Below are 17,654 nucleotides of genomic sequence, written 5' to 3' on the forward strand. Positions count from 1 at the left end.
ATCCAACATGACCTACTCTGGACTGAAAATTTTTGAAAACCAAAGTCTTAGCTTATGGTTTCAGGGATGTGGGAGAAGGAAATATTATCACTTTTATAGTCAAGGCAGAAAAGTTATTTTTAAAAAATAGCACCTGCCAGATACTAAGACAGCCCCAAGCCTGCATGGGGAGCTAGCAGCCTGGGGCCAGAGCCAAGGGGTGCACTGCCAGACATGGCTATGGGCCATGCCCTGTAAGAGCTACATATTTTCTAGGGTAAAACAAGGTTACGAAGACCTGGGACATGGAACCTCTTTGGAGGGCTTCTTTCTCTGGGGCAGGTGAGGTCCAGATAGAGACGGGGTAACGTCCGTTCATGTGGACCTTCAGTCTCTGTCACCCAAAGCTAGCAGGGGACCCCGGAGGTGGGAGAGGCAACATGGCCCTGAATGAGTGAAAGGCAGGTGGAGGTCAGTTTTCATGCAGAACACTAAATAGGCTGACTTGGCTATTTTGCCCTGCCCACCTCCCTAAAGTCTGGCAATGGAGCCCAGACCTCGGACACGAAGGGCTGACTTGACTGTAAAGGACCAAATTAGTAACGATTCTGAAACTGGTTTGTGCAAATGGTTTTTTTTTTTTTTTTATTTCCACATTTATATCACAAGGTGTCCACTTACTGGACCAAATAGCAAAGTTGCTCCCTTCTGTGTCCTGAGAACACAGAAGTCTAGGTACTGTACATTCACTAAGGCTCCTTGTTTTTGCAAATCGCGTTTATGACAAATAACCATAAGGCAAACGAATCTAAAGGAATGGTTATGAGTGTTTCCAGCGTACAGACAGGTCTCCTCTTGCCCAACAATACAGCTTACACACCAGTAGCACCCGCGGTTACTTTTATTTTTTGGGAGGGGATTCTAGAAAGGTGAAATTTTCAAGATATGCGTAGGAAAAGGAAACTGAAAAGGGAGAAACAGGAAAATTATTTGGCTGGTGGTCAGATGGAAGAGGGGGATAAAATAAACTCCTAGAAAACTTAAGATTTTGCAGCATTTTTTTCAAAACTGGGTTTTAACCGAAACCAGATGAAAATGTGTGGCTGCCTACGGAGTGTAGGTCGTACTGGCTGGCTGGCCGGCCGGCCCGCCTGCTGCTAGCAGCTTGCTGCGGCCAACAAGCTTCTGGCATCAGGACTGAAGCGCTGGCCAGGTGGGGTGCAAACAGGCCACGGTGTAGGTACACCCACTGCCTCAGACACTCAGGGCCAAATTTAAAAAAGGAAAATGCAAATAGATGAGATGCGTGCTTCTGTTGCTGTTTAAAGGTAACCTCTCCCCCAGGTTTTCTGTGCCTGCCTGCAACTGAGGTCCCAGCTCACGGGTGCTGGGAAGTGTCCGCACCTCTTCCGGGGTGGGGAACTAACGCTTTTTATAGCTGGTTTGCTATAGAGTTCTGAACTCACTTTGCCGGCCTTCCTTCCACACGGTCCTTCCTTTGCAATTTTGTTAGTAAACTGGTAGCAGCATTTCACAAAAGAAGGAGAATTTTGAGGGAAGAGCACGGAGAGACCTCGAGACTCCCGCCCCCTCCCTCCTGCCCCGGGCCGGATTCCCCGGATTCCCAACCACTGGAGGCAGCCAAGCCCCGGCTGCCCGCCTGCCATGCTAACTGCAAGGTGGGAATGCACTTAGAGGCCGACAGGCTGGTCAGTCCAAGCAGACATAAGGCAGAATGTTCAATCGCCCGTCGTCGCCGTGCGGATCGAGCGATATGCACTGCGTCCAGTCATACCAGTTACCCTGTGTGTCCTGACACCCGTTCACCCCTGGCCACTGGTGGGCCTGGATTCTGTCCAGATCGTCCTGCGTGACCTCGCGATTCAGCCCTGGGAGGTCCGTGGGTGCGCTGTGAGGCACCAGCACATGTGGCTTCCTGGCCCCGCGCCGGGTGCTCTCCTCCTGCTTCAGGTACTCAGACATGAAGTGGTGAGCCCCTGGGGTCTGTGCGCCTGACGACGAGAGCAGGCTGCTCTGCCGGCTCAGGTAGGACTGGATGATCTCATTGCGTGACAGCTCCTTCCAGTTCGTCTGTTCAAAAGGGCTCTGGACGCTGGCCTTGGCCTCGGGCTTGTCCAGCTCTGTCCTGGGCTGCTCTGTGTGCACAGGGCTGTCAGCCCGCACTGGCTCTTTCTGGGTCAGAGGTTTGATCTGTCTGGTCATGGGGTCAAAGGTGAGCTTCCGCTCTTTTAACCGGACAGGCTTGACACCCGCCTCAGCCACCTGCCCATCCAAGTTCACCGTGTAGTCACGAGGCCGGTACCTCTTCTTCTTTTTGCTGTCCGAGCCACCAGACGAGGCAGCATCGCTGTCCGCCTTGGAGGAGTCCGGGGAAAAGCCCGCCCGGGGAAGGAGGGACTCGGCTGGAGGCAGCCCCACCTTGCAACCCTGCCCTGCCAGCCGCTGGTGGCCCTCAGGCTGCTCCAGCCAGCGCACCGGGCTCTCTGCACTGGGCAGCAGCTCAAGCCGCCTCACAGGTGGTGTGGACGGCTGGGCCAGTGGAAGCGGTGATGGCACCTGTGTGACATCAAGCGCCTGGGGCCGTGGAGAGGGGCTGCGCATGGAGCCCTTGGGTGTGTACGGGCTCCGCTGCCGGGCAAAGGAGCCCTCGTGCCGTGAGTTCCGGGGACTGAAAGAGCAGCGAGGCGGCCCCCTGGAGTGGGGGGGGCCTGGAGTCTCATCCACCCGGTCCAGCTGCTGCAGCACCGCAGCCTTTGTCTGCAAGCAGGGGCCCGGGGGCTTGCCCAGGCCTGGGGAGCTGGTGTGCGGCCGAACGGCGTTGACGGGAATCTTGCCGCTGTGCTTGTCGCTCTCGCCGTGCTCTAGGCGGCCGCCCTCAGGGCCCGTGTGCCCGCTGCCGTCCAGGGCACCAGGGAAGCTCTCGGGGCTCCCGCCAATCCCGTTGGTGGGGAGGGGGGACGAGTTGGGTACCAGGGAGTCATGGCTGGCTTTGGAGACCTTGGGAGGTGGGCCAGGGTGGCCAAGGTCACGCTGATCTCCCCGGCGCTTGCGGCTGCCCAGCCTGTCCAGCCGCTGTCCGGGCAGCCTCTGGATGTCGTTGCGGTTCTTCAGGTCATGGATGCTCTTGGGCGTGCCGGCCGCCCCCACCTCTGGCCGGCAGTTGTGAGCACCCCCGTTGGCGGAGCCGGCACTGCCCGCCAGCCCCCGCAGCGCCGCCTCATTCTGGTGCACAGGCTCGATAAGCTTCTGCCAGCTCCGCAGCAGCTTCTTGGCCCGCTTGGCGAGCTCCTCGTTCTTCGTTTTCTTGCGGACGTCGTTGATGAGCTTCCCAAGTCGAGTTTCCTACAACCAGAGAGAGACAATGACATGCTTTTGGGACAGGAAGTCCCCCATGAAAAGGGAGCTGAGGGCCCCTGGTCTTTGGATTAACCCCACTGTCCCACAAACCACAGAGTTCCCTAGATAACAAAACCCATGGGGATTTGGGGTCCTTTGTGACATCTAACTTCTCAAATCCAGTCCTCAAACTTCAGGGTCCCAGGGCCACAGGGGGCATCTTCAGAAGCACCGTCCCACAGGCTCCTGGCACCTGGAAGCTGTGGACCGGCAGGCCAGTGCAAGGACACTTTGCTAGGGAAGCTCTTTGGGTGAAAGCACACAATGGCCAAGGCAACAGCAAACAGAGGGCCTGAGCCAGCATCACTCACTGGAGCCTCTCGCCCTCCTCCCCCCAGGCTTGCCTCCCAGCCCTGGGACTAAAGCCACCCAATTCCTGCAGTGCCCAAAGGAAGATGTTGCTTTTGGCACAGGCTAGGCCAGGAGGGTATCTGTACCCCTCACTCTGCACTCCTAAGTCCTCACCGGGCCAGTGAGAGCAAAGGCTCCAAGAAGCCGGGAAGGACTGGGGTTGGGGAAGCCCAGGCCCTGCCCACCCTGCTCTTCCCAATGTTGGGTCCTGGGGACACTCACCTCCAGTGCCTCTTTGGTAATGGGGTATTTCTCCAGGCTGGAGATGACTTCCAGCACCGCCACCATGTTCCGGATCTGCGAAACAAGAGCCACTTGTCAGACCTATGCCCCTTTCCTTGTTCCAGCCCACTCTGGCCTCTCCCTCCCCAAAAGCCAGTGGAGTTGGCGACATCAAAGTTCTCACCCCATGCCTGCTCCTGAGGCCAAAAACGTACCCAGTGCTCACCCTCCCGTCCGCCTCCTCTAGTGCATGGGGTGCAGCTGACCACGAGCCCGTCCATGGCCATGCCCACTTGCCCAAGTGGTTGTCACATGGCTGAAATCCACAACGCACATGAAGTAAGACCTGCTCCTGCTCCAGGAGAGGTGTTCTACTCTACCATCTCATGGGGGGCAGTGTGCCGAAGGACTTATCAAATAAAACACAACGAGCTTAAAAGATCAATAAAGGCGTACCTCCTTTTGTTGTTCTTAGCTTTATTACACTTCACAGATACTGTGTTTCTTACAAATTGAATGTCTGTGGCAGCCCTGCATTGAGCAAGTCTATTGGTGCTATTTTTCCAACAGCATTTGCTCACCTTGTGTCTGTCTCTGTGTCACATTATGGTAACTCTCGTATTTCAGATTTTTAAAATTATATTTGTTGTGGTGATCTATGATTAGTGATTCTTGATGTTACTACTGTGACTGTTTTGGGGTGCTACGAACTGCACCCATGTAAAATGGCAAACTTCATTGATACTGTGTGTGTTCTGACTGTTCCACTGCCCAGCCATTTCCCTGTCTCTCTCGTCTCCTTGGGCCTCCCTGTTCCCTGAGACACAAGTGTTGAAATTAGGCCAAATGATAACCCTACGAATGGCCTCTACATGTTCAAGTGAAAGGAAGAGTCACACATCTCTCACTTTAAATCAAAAGCTAGAAATGATTACACTTAGGAAGACATGCCCCAAACCAAGACAGGCTGAAAGCTACGCCTCTTGTGCCAAACACTTAGCCAAGCTGTGAAGGCAAAGAAAGTTCTTGAAGGAAATTAAAGTGCTAGTCCAGTGAACAAACATTGGTGATAAGAAAGTGAAACGACTTTATTGCTGATGTGGACTAAGTCTGAGTGGTCTGGACAGAAGATCAAACCACCACACCATTCCTTTAAGCCAAAGCTTAGTCCAGAGCCAGGCCCTGACTCTCTTCAATTCTCTGAAGGCTCAGAGAGGTGGGGAAGCAGCAGAAGGAAAGTGTGAAGCCAGCGGAGGTTGGCTCATGAGGTTTAAGGAAAGAAGCCAACTTCATAACCGAAGAAGTGCAAGGTGAAGCAGAGGGTGCTGATGTAGAAGCCACAGCAAGGGATCCGGAAGATGTCGGTGAGATAACTCGGGAAGGCGGCTACACTACACAACAGGTTTTCAGTGCAGACCAAACAGCCTTCTATTGGAAGAAGATGCCATCCAGGACTTTCACAGCGAGACAGAAGTCAATGCCTGGCTTCAAAGGACAGGCTGACTCTCTTGTTGGGGTGAACGCCGTGGTGACTAAGTTGAATCCGATGCTCATTTACCATTTGGAAAATCCTAAGGCCCTTAAGAATTATGTGAAATTGACTCTGCCTGTGCTCTAGAAACGGAACAACAGAGCCTAATGACAGCACATCAGTTTACAACATGGTTTACAGACTATTTTAAGCCTACTGTTGAGACCTACTGCTCAGGAAAAAAGATTCCTTTCAAAGTATTACTGCTCATTGACAATGCACATGGTCACTGAAGAGCTCTGATGGCGACGTGCAATGAGATTCATGTTGTTTCCATGCCTGCTGACGCAACATCCACTCTGCAGTCCATGGACCAATTGGAGTCCATGGAGTCATTTCAACTTTCAAGTTTTACTCTTTAAGAAATACATTTTGTAAGGCTACAGCTGCATAGGTAGTGATTCCTCTGATGGATCTGGGGAAAGTCAGGTGAAAACCTTCTGGAAAAGGTTTACCATTCTAGATGCCATTAAGAACATCCGCGATTCATGGGAAGAAGTCAAAATATCAACATGAACAAGGAGTTTGGAAGAAGTGGATTCCAACCCTCATGGATGACGTTGAGGGTTCAAGACTTCTGTGGAGGAAGTAATCACAGGTGTGATAGAAACAGCAAGAGAGTTGGAATCAGAACTGGAGCCTGAGGAAGGGCCTGAACTGCTCCAATCTCAGGCTGAAACTTGAACAGATGAGAAGTTGCTTCTAATGGATGAGCAAAGAACGTGGTTTCTTGAGCTGGAATCTACTGGCGAAGATGCTGTGGAGATTGTTGAAATGACCACAAAGGGTTTAGAATATTACAGAAAATGAGCTGATAAAGCAGTGGCAGTGTTTGAGAGGATTGATTCCAATTTTGAAAGCAGTCCTACTGGGGGTCAAATGCTACCAAGCAGCATCGCATGCTACAGAGAAATTGTTCGCGAAAGGCAGAGCCAATCGATGCAGCAAACATCACTGTCATCACATTTTAAGAAACTGCCACAGCCGCCCCAGCCGCCCCAGCCGTCAGCGGCCACCACCCTGATCGGTCAGCAGCCAGCACCATGGAGGCAGGACGTTCCATCGGCAAAAGATTATGATTTGCTGAATAATGAGATGATGGTTAGCATTTTTTTAGTAATGAAGTTTTGGGGGGGTTTCTGTTTTTTGTTTTAGAGACCAGGGGAGGGAGAGGGAGAAAGAGAGAATCCTGAGCAGGCTCCATGCACAGTGTGGAGCTCAACGCGGGACTTGATCTCACCATCCTGAGACCATGACCTGAGCCGAAATCAAGAGTCGGATGTTAACTGTGTCACCCAGACGCCCCAGTAATGAAGTATTTTTAATTAAGGTATATACATTGTTTTTCTAGATATAATACTATTGTACCCTTACCAAACTACAGTATGGTGTAAACACCACTCTTACATGCACTGAGAAACCAAAAACTTCATTTGCCTCGGTTTATTGTGACGATCACTTTATTCTGGTGCTCTGGAACCCAACCCACAGTATCTCCGAGGAATGCCTGCACACAGCAATCTAATCAACTTGGCTACAATAACAAGACCTTTAGAGTTCATCCCAAGACACCAAAAAGCGACAAAGTGGGAGAAGTCAGACGCCACATGGCCTCGGGGCTCTGTATGTTTCTGGCACACAGAAAGCCTGGACTGGCAGACAAGAACAGGCGCCGGGTGAAGAGGAGACGGCAGCACCTGTGCTCAGTGCTTGCAGCCATCAGGGAATGCAGACAGGAGCCAGGAGAGGCGACCCTGCGGACGTGCCCACTAACCAGCAGAAGAAGTGGCATCTGACAGTACCAGGTAGTTCTGGGGCTCAGCCAAGTCTAGGGAGCGATGGCCTTTATTTGGTAGCCACACATGCACACCTGCTGACCAAGCCATTCCATCCTTGTGTACTGCTTGCTGTGGGCCAGGCCCTGCTCTCACACAATGTGTTTCCATGCGGCACTACTCTGTGGAATCGCAACAACCCCGTGGGGAAGGTACTATTATCATCACATTTACAGAGCGGAGATGGCACACAAAGGTGCAGGCCACGTAGTCAAATATTACAGTGACACCAGTGTCTTCCAAGAGTCAAAGGAGCAGAATGAAAAATTCAAGAGTAACAGAAATGAGCCAACTGTAGCCTCAGTGCACCAACAAGATGAAGCTCAGACCACAGGGAGTGGAGTCACAGAAAACACAGACTGCACTGATTCCATTTACACCAAACATCAGAGCATACTCAAAAATTAATTCAAAATCAGTCACAGACTCGGCCCCTGGCTGGCTCAGTCAGTAGAGCATGTGATTCTCAGTCTTGGCGTCATAAGCTTGAGCCCCACACTGGGCATACTGCTTACTTAAAAAATAAAATAAAATAAAAATAAATAAAAAAATATATATACACTATTCATTCCTAAAATCAATCACAGACCTAAATATGAAAGCAAAAACTCAAAGTCTTTTAGAAGACACAGGAGAGGGGTGCCTGGGTGGCTCAGTCGTTAAGCGTCCGCCTTTGGCTCAGGGCGTGATCCTGGCGTTATGGGATCGAGCCCCACATCAGGTTCCTCCATTGGGAGCCTGCTTCTTCCTCTCCCACTCCCCCTGCCTGTGTTCCCTCTCTCAATGGCTGTTTCTCTCTCTCTGTCAAATAAATAAAGTCTTAAAAAAAAAAAAAAAGACACAGGAGAGTATCTCTGCAACCTTGGGGTAGACAAAGATTTCTTAGGACCACCAAAGCAGTAACCACCCAAGAAAAAATACTGACGAACTAGGCTTCGTTAAGATTAAGAACTTCTGCTTACTACCAAGAAGCAAACCTCACCCCAGGAGCACGTGCTGACAAAGCATGCCCAGTGAAGGGCTCAGCTCCAGAAGAGATAAAGAGCTCCTGTAGGTCAACACCCCCCAGCAGCTGCAGGTTTCGGTAGGGTGGTGAGACAGGGGAGCCCGCGCCCTGAGGAAGCCCACCTCCCCCCAAGATCACACAGTGCGCATATCACACGCCCACACACACTAGAACTGAGTTATGCAGGCACTCGAAAGGGCACAAGGAAAGGTACATCTCCAGCCACTGCAGTGTTTCCCTGTATCTTTTCCAAAAATACACCCTGCATATAGAAAAGCTTGTGTACATACTTATCACGCATTTAAAAAAAGAAAAGAAAAACATGATTCTATGCCTTACTTTTTCTCACTAACATCAGAAACATCCAACATCACAGACCTCCTCCTTTTGCTCTTCCTTCCAGTTGGGGGGGGGGGTTGGGGGAGGGAGGGCCCCACTTGAGCAGTGCTGTGTCCCTCCTTTTCCACTTACTGTTACAAACAAGGCTGCAATCTCCACCTTTACTAGAGGCGATTCAGGGCTAACACAAGCTGCTAGAGGGGTTGTTGGCACCAAGGCCATGAAAGATTGTAATTAGCCGCCAGGGAGGCTGCTCCCATTCCATGCCCACTATAGGAGAGGAAGATGGGGAAGCCTGTTTCCCACATCCTTGCCAGCACTATGATGTACTGGTTTCCTTTGCTGCCAAAATGATCACACAGGATCACAAACTGAGTGGCTTAAACACCATGCATGTATATATCATGTCAGATTCCGGAGGGCAGGAGTGTAGGTTGGGTCCCTCTGGGCTGAGATTCAGGTATAGCCAAGCCACCCTCCTTCTGGGAAGCTCTTGAGGGCTGTTTTCTATTCCTTCAGGTGTTGACAGAATTACTCCTTGCTGTACCGAGGGCCCCCTTTACTTGCTGGCTGGCTGTCATCTGAAGGCCATTTCCAGCTTCTGGAGGTGCTATTCCCCAGCTCATGGCACCTCAGTTCACCTCCCAAGTCAGCAACAGGGCCAAGTCCTCACACCGCACCTCTCTGACCTGGCCAGGAAAGGGTCTCCACTTCTAATGATTTATTGAGGCTGGGCCCACCTGGATAATCCAGGTCTGCACCCTTAGTCACACGTGCATCGTCCTTCTGCCATGTAAAGTATCACATGCCCAGGTTTTCAGGACTAGGATGTAGACATCCTTGGGGCTGTGACTATGCTGGCCATGTATATTCCCACCTTATCTGCCTTATTTCCAGCTGAAGGCAGTTGTCACCTCCACCCACCATCCCAGGTTCTCTGTGTCTCCTCTGAGTGTAAACTGCAGTGACCACAGAGCACCAACAGTAGCCCCCACTCTGCCCGAAAGAGCTCTCAGAAAGCTGCCCCCCTGCCAGGGGGCCCAATCCACACCTTGCCAACAAAGGCCTCCCCTCGAAATGTTCTCATTCAGGGCCGTGCCCGAGAACACACACACATCCAGACGGCACCAAAAACCTACTCCAAGCTGCAACAAAGGAAGGGGTCTGAGAGGAGACACACTCCATCCTTCACATACCTTGATGTGCCAGGGAAGAGATTCAGCGCAAGAGGAGACCACGAAGCGAGGAGGCCAGTACCATAGGAACAGCGAGGCCACCCAGTCCCTGTCCCCAGCCCTAGGATTCCAGCCCCGATGGGGTCCTGAGCTTGCCACATGGCCTGTCTCCACCCCAGTGACCTCACCCTGGTATATTTAGAGCCCTGGGTCCTCACACACTCCTGAACCACAGTCCCTGCAGAGCAAGCTCGGCAGCACAAACTGTCCTTGTCCTTGGGCAGACACTGTCCTGCTGCCAGACAGGAGGGGGGAGGCAGAACACCTGGGCAACCCCGGAGGCTGGAAGCAAGCTAGCACCGTAGACCTCGCACAGTGGGAGCAGGTCTGCAGGCCCTACCGTCCTTGCTGAGCAGCTCCCACACCTGAGCCCATGTACAGAGTCTGGCTTGGAGCAGGCTCTCCGGCTCTCAGCCCTGTGGAAAATGCTATCTCTGCCTAACCTCTTTCTGCCCTGGCTGCCTGGAAGTTCAGGACCATCCCGGGGGGCTCACTCCTCTGGCTCTGCCCTGCCCTGAAGTCATGATGGTGAGGGCACTGAGCACTGTGTGGGAAGCACCACCTGGGCATTCCAAGTGCAGTCAGTCCCTGAGTACCAGGAAGCAGACCCCGAGAAATGCTCCAAGGAGTCTGGCCCTGAGCACTGACACTCACCACACCCGACAGGCAGGAGTCTGTGCAGCTCTAGGCCCGGCCCAGCTTCTGGCCTCAGACCCAGTAGGCAGTGTCGCCCCAGCCAGCCCGTGGCTCTGCCTGGGTTGGGCACGCAAAGATGGAAGGCTCCTGAACCAGCCTTCCCAAAACATCCACCCACCCACACAGAAGCAGCAGGCCTCCCAGGATGAGATGTGGTCATCAGGAGGCTCCCAACCAGCTTCCAGGCCTGCAAAGCCCAGCACAGGGCCCTCAGGCCAGGGAGGTCAATGTCAAGTGGAAGGCAGACCAGGCATGCATATGGAGAGGGCAGCCCCTAAGTGGGGCCTCCCAGGGTAGACAGCGGAGGTCCTAGCACCTAGGGAGATGGTGACATGACACCAAAGCTCTGGAGAGGGGAAAGGATCAGAGTGAAGACAGTGCCATGAGCAAAGATGCCAGGAGGAAGAACAGACGGCGGGGAAGTTAGCTGGCTCCTACACAACCTGCCTTTCAACTTTAGCCACTGTGGGAGCTAAGCTGCTGTCACGTGGCCAAGTGGCTAAGACCACTTGTCTTTGGCCTGTTCTGGGTCCCTCCTGGCACCTGTCTGTAGGAAAATATACTCGCTCACAATCACAGCACAGACGCTGTTCTGTTCCTGTACAGGGAAGAAGCCTCTGGGCACCTGCCCGGCACCACCCCAAGGGGGTTTGAGTACGTCTGCAGGCCAGAGTCCCAGGGCCATATACAAACCTCCTGCTGTCAGGAATAGCCTGGCGCACTGGTGGCCCTTTCCTCCTTTGGCTATCTCCTTTGGGATTTGTTCTCAAGAAGAACAAAAACAAGAACACCTCTCAAAACCAAAGGGCTTTCCCAAAAGGGATAGAATTCACAAATGAAGGATGCCTGAGTGCCCAAAGTCTCTCATTTTCTCCTTAGGGCTCCTTCAACAGATGCAACTTAATTCATATATCATTAACAATTAACAAAGCCAAGTGTCACTTCCCCTTTCCATCAATGAGGACTTCCCATGTGAACTGCTCACCATCTCAGCCCACTTATTCTCTCTTGGACTGCCCTCTTTATTGGAAGTAATTAATCACCTAGCCAAGGAGCCCACAGGGTGGTGGTGTGCCCACAGCAGTTGGGCAAGGAAGGTGTCAGGAGAGGGGGAGGGCCACTCTGGAAGTACAGGGAGCAGGCAGGGCAAGAAGCCAGCAGGTGACTACTGGTAGAAGTGACTTCCTTAACTACCTCACTGAGTGGTTTCAGATCCTGGACTGGAGGCTCATGGGGCATAATCACGTACACTCCGTAAGACAGAAAAGTCAGTGTCATACAGGCAGCTCAACCAGCCAGTGTCTCCAGCATCGAATACACAGGCACCCCCTAAACAGGGCATCTCCCAGCTTTGGCATGGGGAGAGAGAACGCACATCCTTGTTCAAACCTACGGGACACCCCAGGGACACATGCTCCTCACCACCAACCCAGTGCCCAGGGCTTTTATGGGGTCTTCCCATGACATGAGAACCAAGAGCAGGCACAAAGGAAGCAGAAAGGTCTTTGTTCCTGGGGAGACCCTCAGCTCATAAGTCACTGCTCCAGCCAGACTAGCTGGCGGTGTTTGCTGCACAGGAAGAAGGGGGGCTGGACGCACACACGTGACAACACAAAAGAGGGGATGGCACCCCATAGAAGCAGCCTGAGCACAATTCTGGACCATGTAGCACAGAACACGACCACACTGCTCGCACGCAAGGCTGGTGACATCCCCGTCCCCGTCTCCTCACTCCGCCAGGCCAAGCAGGGGCAACAAAGAGCCCGTGCAGCGCTCCAAGGCACGCTGTGCTCTGTGTGAGCCGCTAAAGGTGCACGGCTCGCCCCCAGCTTTTAATGACACGTTTCGGAGTATTTACTGGAGAAACGATGCTTGGGTGTGGGTGGCAGAAGGGGGATAGATGAAGCAATGCTGATCAGCTCCACACTGGTTTCTACTGAAGCTGGGGCGTGGTTACATTATTCGCTCTACTTTTGTGTCTGAAATTGGTCACAAATCTAAAAGGCTACAAAATGCACCCGTTTCCTCACATGTGGATGGGACATCTCTGTGACTGGAGGTGAAAGGAGATGGCAGTTGGCAGCTGCGCAGAGGTGAAGTGAGGAAATCCCCGTTTTCCAATTCCACACAGTGGCTTCTCCCTGTACCATCTGGTACCTGCGTGGGGAGGGAGGCTGAGGGCTGGTGGGACACGGACTCCCTCCACAGTGAGCCTGTCTCTGGCCCCCTCAACCTCTGATTCAAACTAGAGGGCATGTTTTATCTGGTGCAACCTCTGGAGCTTCCCACCAAGGCCCCTGCAGGCCACTGCGCTGCTGCTCAACGACTCAGTGTAAAGACCGCCCACACCCCTGGTGGGAAAAGGGATCTGGGGTCTGCTCTCCGAGGTGGGTGTATGCCTCCTTGCAAAAAAGAGTCCACAGAGAGCTGGAACCCGGGCCATGCCTGATTCCTCACGCTTCCAGACCTGCTCTTTGCCTCAAATAGGGAGGATGCCACAGGTCTAGCAGGGCACCCACCTAGACATAGGCCAAACAGCTTCCTGAGGGGCTCTCCAGAGAGCTGGCGATGGCTGCACCCACGGAGAGGGCAGGTTCTGTGGCTGGGTTCCCAGGGTGCTGAGGCCAGGGAGGGAGGAGTCAGCACTCCAGGCTTCTGACATGACAGCAAGCCTCAAGCCACACCAAAGCCCTCACCTGTCTACAGAGGCCAGCATGTATATGTTCACACATGCATGAGGTCAGAAGCCAGGGGAAGGTCAGTCAGAGTCTGGGGGCATCTCACAGTGGGTCCCAGGTTGGGTCACCCCGTCCAGGGAGGGTGGAAACATGGTAAAGAGCAACAGTAACGCAGGGAAGGGACAGCCAGCCAACGCTATGCTGTGGCAGAAAACCTGCCTACAACAGGGTACATGGAATCATCTTTAAAACCCTACCACACTTGAAAAAATATTTTAACTGGCCCTCATCACATGTCTGAAAGTTGCTCTGTGAATCAGATCGCTGGTCTGATGCTGGATCTGTGTTCAGAGCTGGGGCCAGCACAGTGGGGTACACCTGCCACTGACCAGCCTCCTCCTCCCCTATTTCAGGGGCGATGTAGGTAAACCCCAGGGCCTGAGTAATTACTGCCCTGTGGGGGATTTCCAACTCCACGTGAAACAAGGAACCGAGACACTGAGCTGCAGTCTGTGAGGCCTGTTGCTCACTGTTCTTTCCTGCATACTTCAAGGGTTCCCGCCCTGCCCCAAATCCCCATTCTCTCAGGAATTAAGCTGGATGTGTGCAGCCACGGTGGCAAAGAGGAAACCCTGTGCTCCTTGAGGTCTGAGCACTGGTGGGGCCCACAGTCAGTAAGGTGGGGCAGGCCCACCTCAGCCTGACTCTTACAGGACCACCACTTGTTGGGTTCCTCCAGGAGCTAAGCTCTCTAACTTTTCATCCTTGCAAGCCCACTTTTACAGATAAGGAAACTGAGGGTCTGGGAAGGTAATGGAGATCCAGGGCTCACCACACAGCTAGAAGGTGGCAGAATATGGTCTTATACTAGCCTGGCACAGGCTCTGCCTATCACATACAGCCCAACTGGTGCTTTACTAGGTGGGGTGAGGGAGGGCACCCAGATGCCACCAGGCTGGTGATGTTGGCATCCCGCCCACACACTCACCCTGACCTGCCACAGCAGGTAAATGCACAGGTTACAGAGCTTCTTGAAGGCACACAGGGCCAGTGGCTTTGTGCCTAGCAGATCTCTGGGCTGCCTCTCCCTTCCCTCCAGGGCAGCCTAGAGCCAAGGACACCCACATACCTACCCACCCCAACAGGGGCTTCAGCCCACCCAGTGCTCTCCCTACACAGCAGGCCACATGGTAAACAGCAGCAACACCAGAGCCCGCTCCTCTCGCAGCCCCCACAATGGCGCACACCACACGTCTTCCTGCCTCTGATGAACTGCACACATGTTCCCAGGTCGGTGCCATTCTTTCTGTGGCTCAAACTGCCTCTTCAAGAGACGGTTGAGCCTCTGGATGCCTCTGCATCCCCCAGAGATCCTGGCTGAACCCAGCCCGTGTCCCACCCCATCTCCCTGAGTAAGGAAAAGTCATCAGTGCGGCTTGATCCTCCCTCTTGGCTCTTGAAGGTGCATCCTCCTGGCCCTGCTCTGCCCTGCCTGGTTCCACAGCCAGGCAGGAGCGAGAGGAACTGCCCTCAGGTTGCCAGCACTCAGCCTGGCCAAAGTGCCTTCCGCTGCCAGCACCTGAGTGGGAGCCTCACACCTATGGGGTGAAATCGCTCTCATTCACAGCTTCTTAGAGGAAGAATGACACAGCTGGCAGGGAGGAGGCGCAGCGGTGCCGTGTCCCAGCTGCAGCCGCCAAGCTCACCACTTGCAAAAGCACAAAAGCACTTCCTCATCAGAGGGGCCCATATGCTCCCCAGGAACGTCCACAGCTGGAGCATGGCCACTGCCTGCATGGCCCCGACTGTCACATTCACAGCCCACAGAGCACCCGTGGTCAGCCGGAGCATGTAATTGCAGCTGCAACTCGGCCCAGGGGATGGTAACCCCAGCCTGAGCCCAGGGAGCAGGCAGAGCAGTGCCTACATCCCACGAGCGGCACAGTGCAAGAAGGGGAAGCTCAGGGCAGCGGCTGGAGCTCCCCGTCAGCACGCAAACAGAGCAGCACCTGCCATCCTGGCTGCCATCCTTCTTCACTAAGAGGCTAGCAGATGGGGAGGGGGACATGGGGGAGGGGAGGAGAGGTAGCACTCTCCCTACAGCCCCAGCCCCCAAACTGTCCCTCTTTCCCTCCTACTTTTTATCTCAGCAGCTCCTTCCCAACAAAACGATGTACTTAAACTTTTCTGACCTCTGAATCAGGTCAACAGGACACACTCAATTCTCATTATAATCCAGCCTCATCTGAGAGCACAAGAGCTCTCAATATGTCATCTGTGAGCTGGTTCATTCCTCCATTGATACAACTGGAAAGTCAGAAAGCCAAGCAGAGCATTTTTTTTCTGCCATCCATGCTCACAGAAGGGTCTGGCTAGCAGAGCATCTGATGACAGCACTTGTGGTCGGGTCAGGGTTTCTCCCTCCCATCCTCACACTTGGGAAGAACTGCCAGTAAGAATACTGGCTGTGCAAGACAGAAGGGCCCAACGCCCACGGGAGGGGCACACACAATGCTCGACCCACATGCATGCAGAATATAGGCAATCCAAAGTGAGAACCGGCCAGCATTTTAGGAACTGATAGGGGCCGACCTCCGACAGACTGTGAAGTAAAACCCAGAGTGCACTCCTGTGCCAAGTGAAACAGCCGGTGGTGGGGCTGGACAGAGAAGGGCCAGGCAGTGGAGCTGTACAAAGATACAGTGGGGCCAAACTGGGCCTCTAATGCTGTCCAACTCGGACTTAAGCAAGACCAGCCATCGATCAGCCCAGCTCCTCCTCCGTGAGCGAGGAAGCCCAGGTGGAATGTTGGGAAAACCACAGATCATCTCTGTAGATCCTGAATGGAGTGCTAACCACTGTCTTGAGGGACTCTGCCCATGGGGGCCAGGTCAGGTGGGCCCTGCAAGTTCACCAACAGCCTGCTCTGTGGTCTCTGAGACCCCTGAGGCAGTGCAGTGCCCAGCATGGAGCCAGGCTACAAGTCCACCAACCTGGGCTGCTGTAAGATCCTGGGAGCCAAGGATATTTCAGAATTCCCCTCGACAAGTCACCAAATGCTTTCTGAGCACCTACTACAGGCCTGGAGTACGCAAGAAGGCACGTATGGCCCAGTCCTGAAGGATGGGTGGAGATGGCCAGAGACAAGGACAGACACAATAGGGGGAACACCACAATGAGGCTCAGCTGAGCTGCCAGGAGCCCTGGTGCAAGGAGCGCAGAACCATGGCAACATCCAGCAAGCTCTTTTAGAAGAGAAGGATTACAGGGTAGGGAATCAAACACACACCCCTTCTCAGAGGGACTCAAGCCCAGAACTGGCCCCACAACCTGAGGTTGCCATGCCACACAGGGTAAAAGTGACCACAGCACATACAAAGTCCAGGATGCCCCTGGTAAGCAGTAAGAGTGTATTACTGACATGTAAATGACATGCAGGGTCTGATAGCCCTCACTTTCCTGAGCACTCCCACGGGGTCACCACGTCCCTTCTGAGCTGGGTGGACACGAAAAAAGCAACAGGAACTGCCAGAACCTGGGTGGGGGCCACACTGGTTAAGTAATTTGGCAAGTCTCAGGGTTAAGTATCAAGGAGCTCTTGTTTCCTCTTAAATAGGAACCTGACAGCTCCGCAAACTCATCAGGCCCTAAACATAATTAACGGTGGGTGTCTCTGTCCTACACGGGGTGGTGGCCATCTGCTAGGCCATGAACTCCATATTGAGTGCTCCAGGGCATAAAGTACCAGAGAAGACTATGCACCGGAGGTCAGTGGATGGCTCTGAGCCCACCCACCCACCCAACCCACTCAGCTGTTCCCTCGGCCACTAAGTGGGAGGATGACAGAGCTTCCTACAGGCTCCTGCAAGGGGAACAAGAGACACACATGGACACCCAGGATGCTGCCTGGCACACAGAAGCGCCCAGAAAGGAGTCGCCTCCTACACTTGGTAGGGATATCAGGCCCGAGGCTGCCCCTCCCCCCACCTGCTACCCTGCAACTCAAGAGCTCTGTGTGCAGCTGGCAGAACCACAGTGGGCACAGGGACTTTCTCAGTGGGCATTCCTGTAACAGGGGCCACCTTGGAGAGAACCAAGGAAACGCTCACGAAACAGGAAGGAGAGTCTGTACATTCTGTGTCAAACATTGCGTAAGGATGGATGCTCATACCCCACGACCCAACAATTCCACTCTGAGGCACATAACCAACAGACACATGAACACCCATGCATGGAGAACATATTCAGAACAGCCCCAACTAAAAACCACCTGAATGGCCATCACCAGCATCATGGGTGACTAAATCATGGTCTATCCTTTCAGCATGGAATGAACACAACATGAGATAAATCTCAAAACAGTGT

At 53.4% G+C, this 17,654-nt stretch overlaps 1 protein-coding gene across 2 annotated transcripts in view; it reads right to left on the reverse strand.

Moving 5' to 3' along the window:
• Positions 1-595: 595 nt before the first annotated feature.
• Positions 596-17,654, reverse strand: part of MED26 (mediator complex subunit 26) — a 52,764-nt gene continuing 35,705 nt past the window's right edge. The window contains exons 1-3 of one of the 2 annotated variants that reach the window (XM_057311612.1): positions 9,877-13,094; positions 3,970-4,044; positions 596-3,342 (exon numbers count right to left, since the gene is read on the reverse strand). In XM_057311612.1, coding sequence (XP_057167595.1) covers positions 1,690-3,342; positions 3,970-4,035 — 1,719 coding nt within the window. In that variant the 5' untranslated portion in view covers positions 4,036-4,044; positions 9,877-13,094 and the 3' untranslated portion in view covers positions 596-1,689. Of the gene's footprint in view, positions 3,343-3,969; positions 4,045-9,876; positions 13,095-17,654 lie in introns of those variants that run through there. The other variant, XM_026500443.4, reaches the window with a different exon arrangement.

Source organism: Ursus arctos, unplaced genomic scaffold (assembly GCF_023065955.2).
Source record: "Ursus arctos isolate Adak ecotype North America unplaced genomic scaffold, UrsArc2.0 scaffold_14, whole genome shotgun sequence".
NCBI classification, from domain to species: Eukaryota; Metazoa; Chordata; class Mammalia; order Carnivora; family Ursidae; genus Ursus; species Ursus arctos.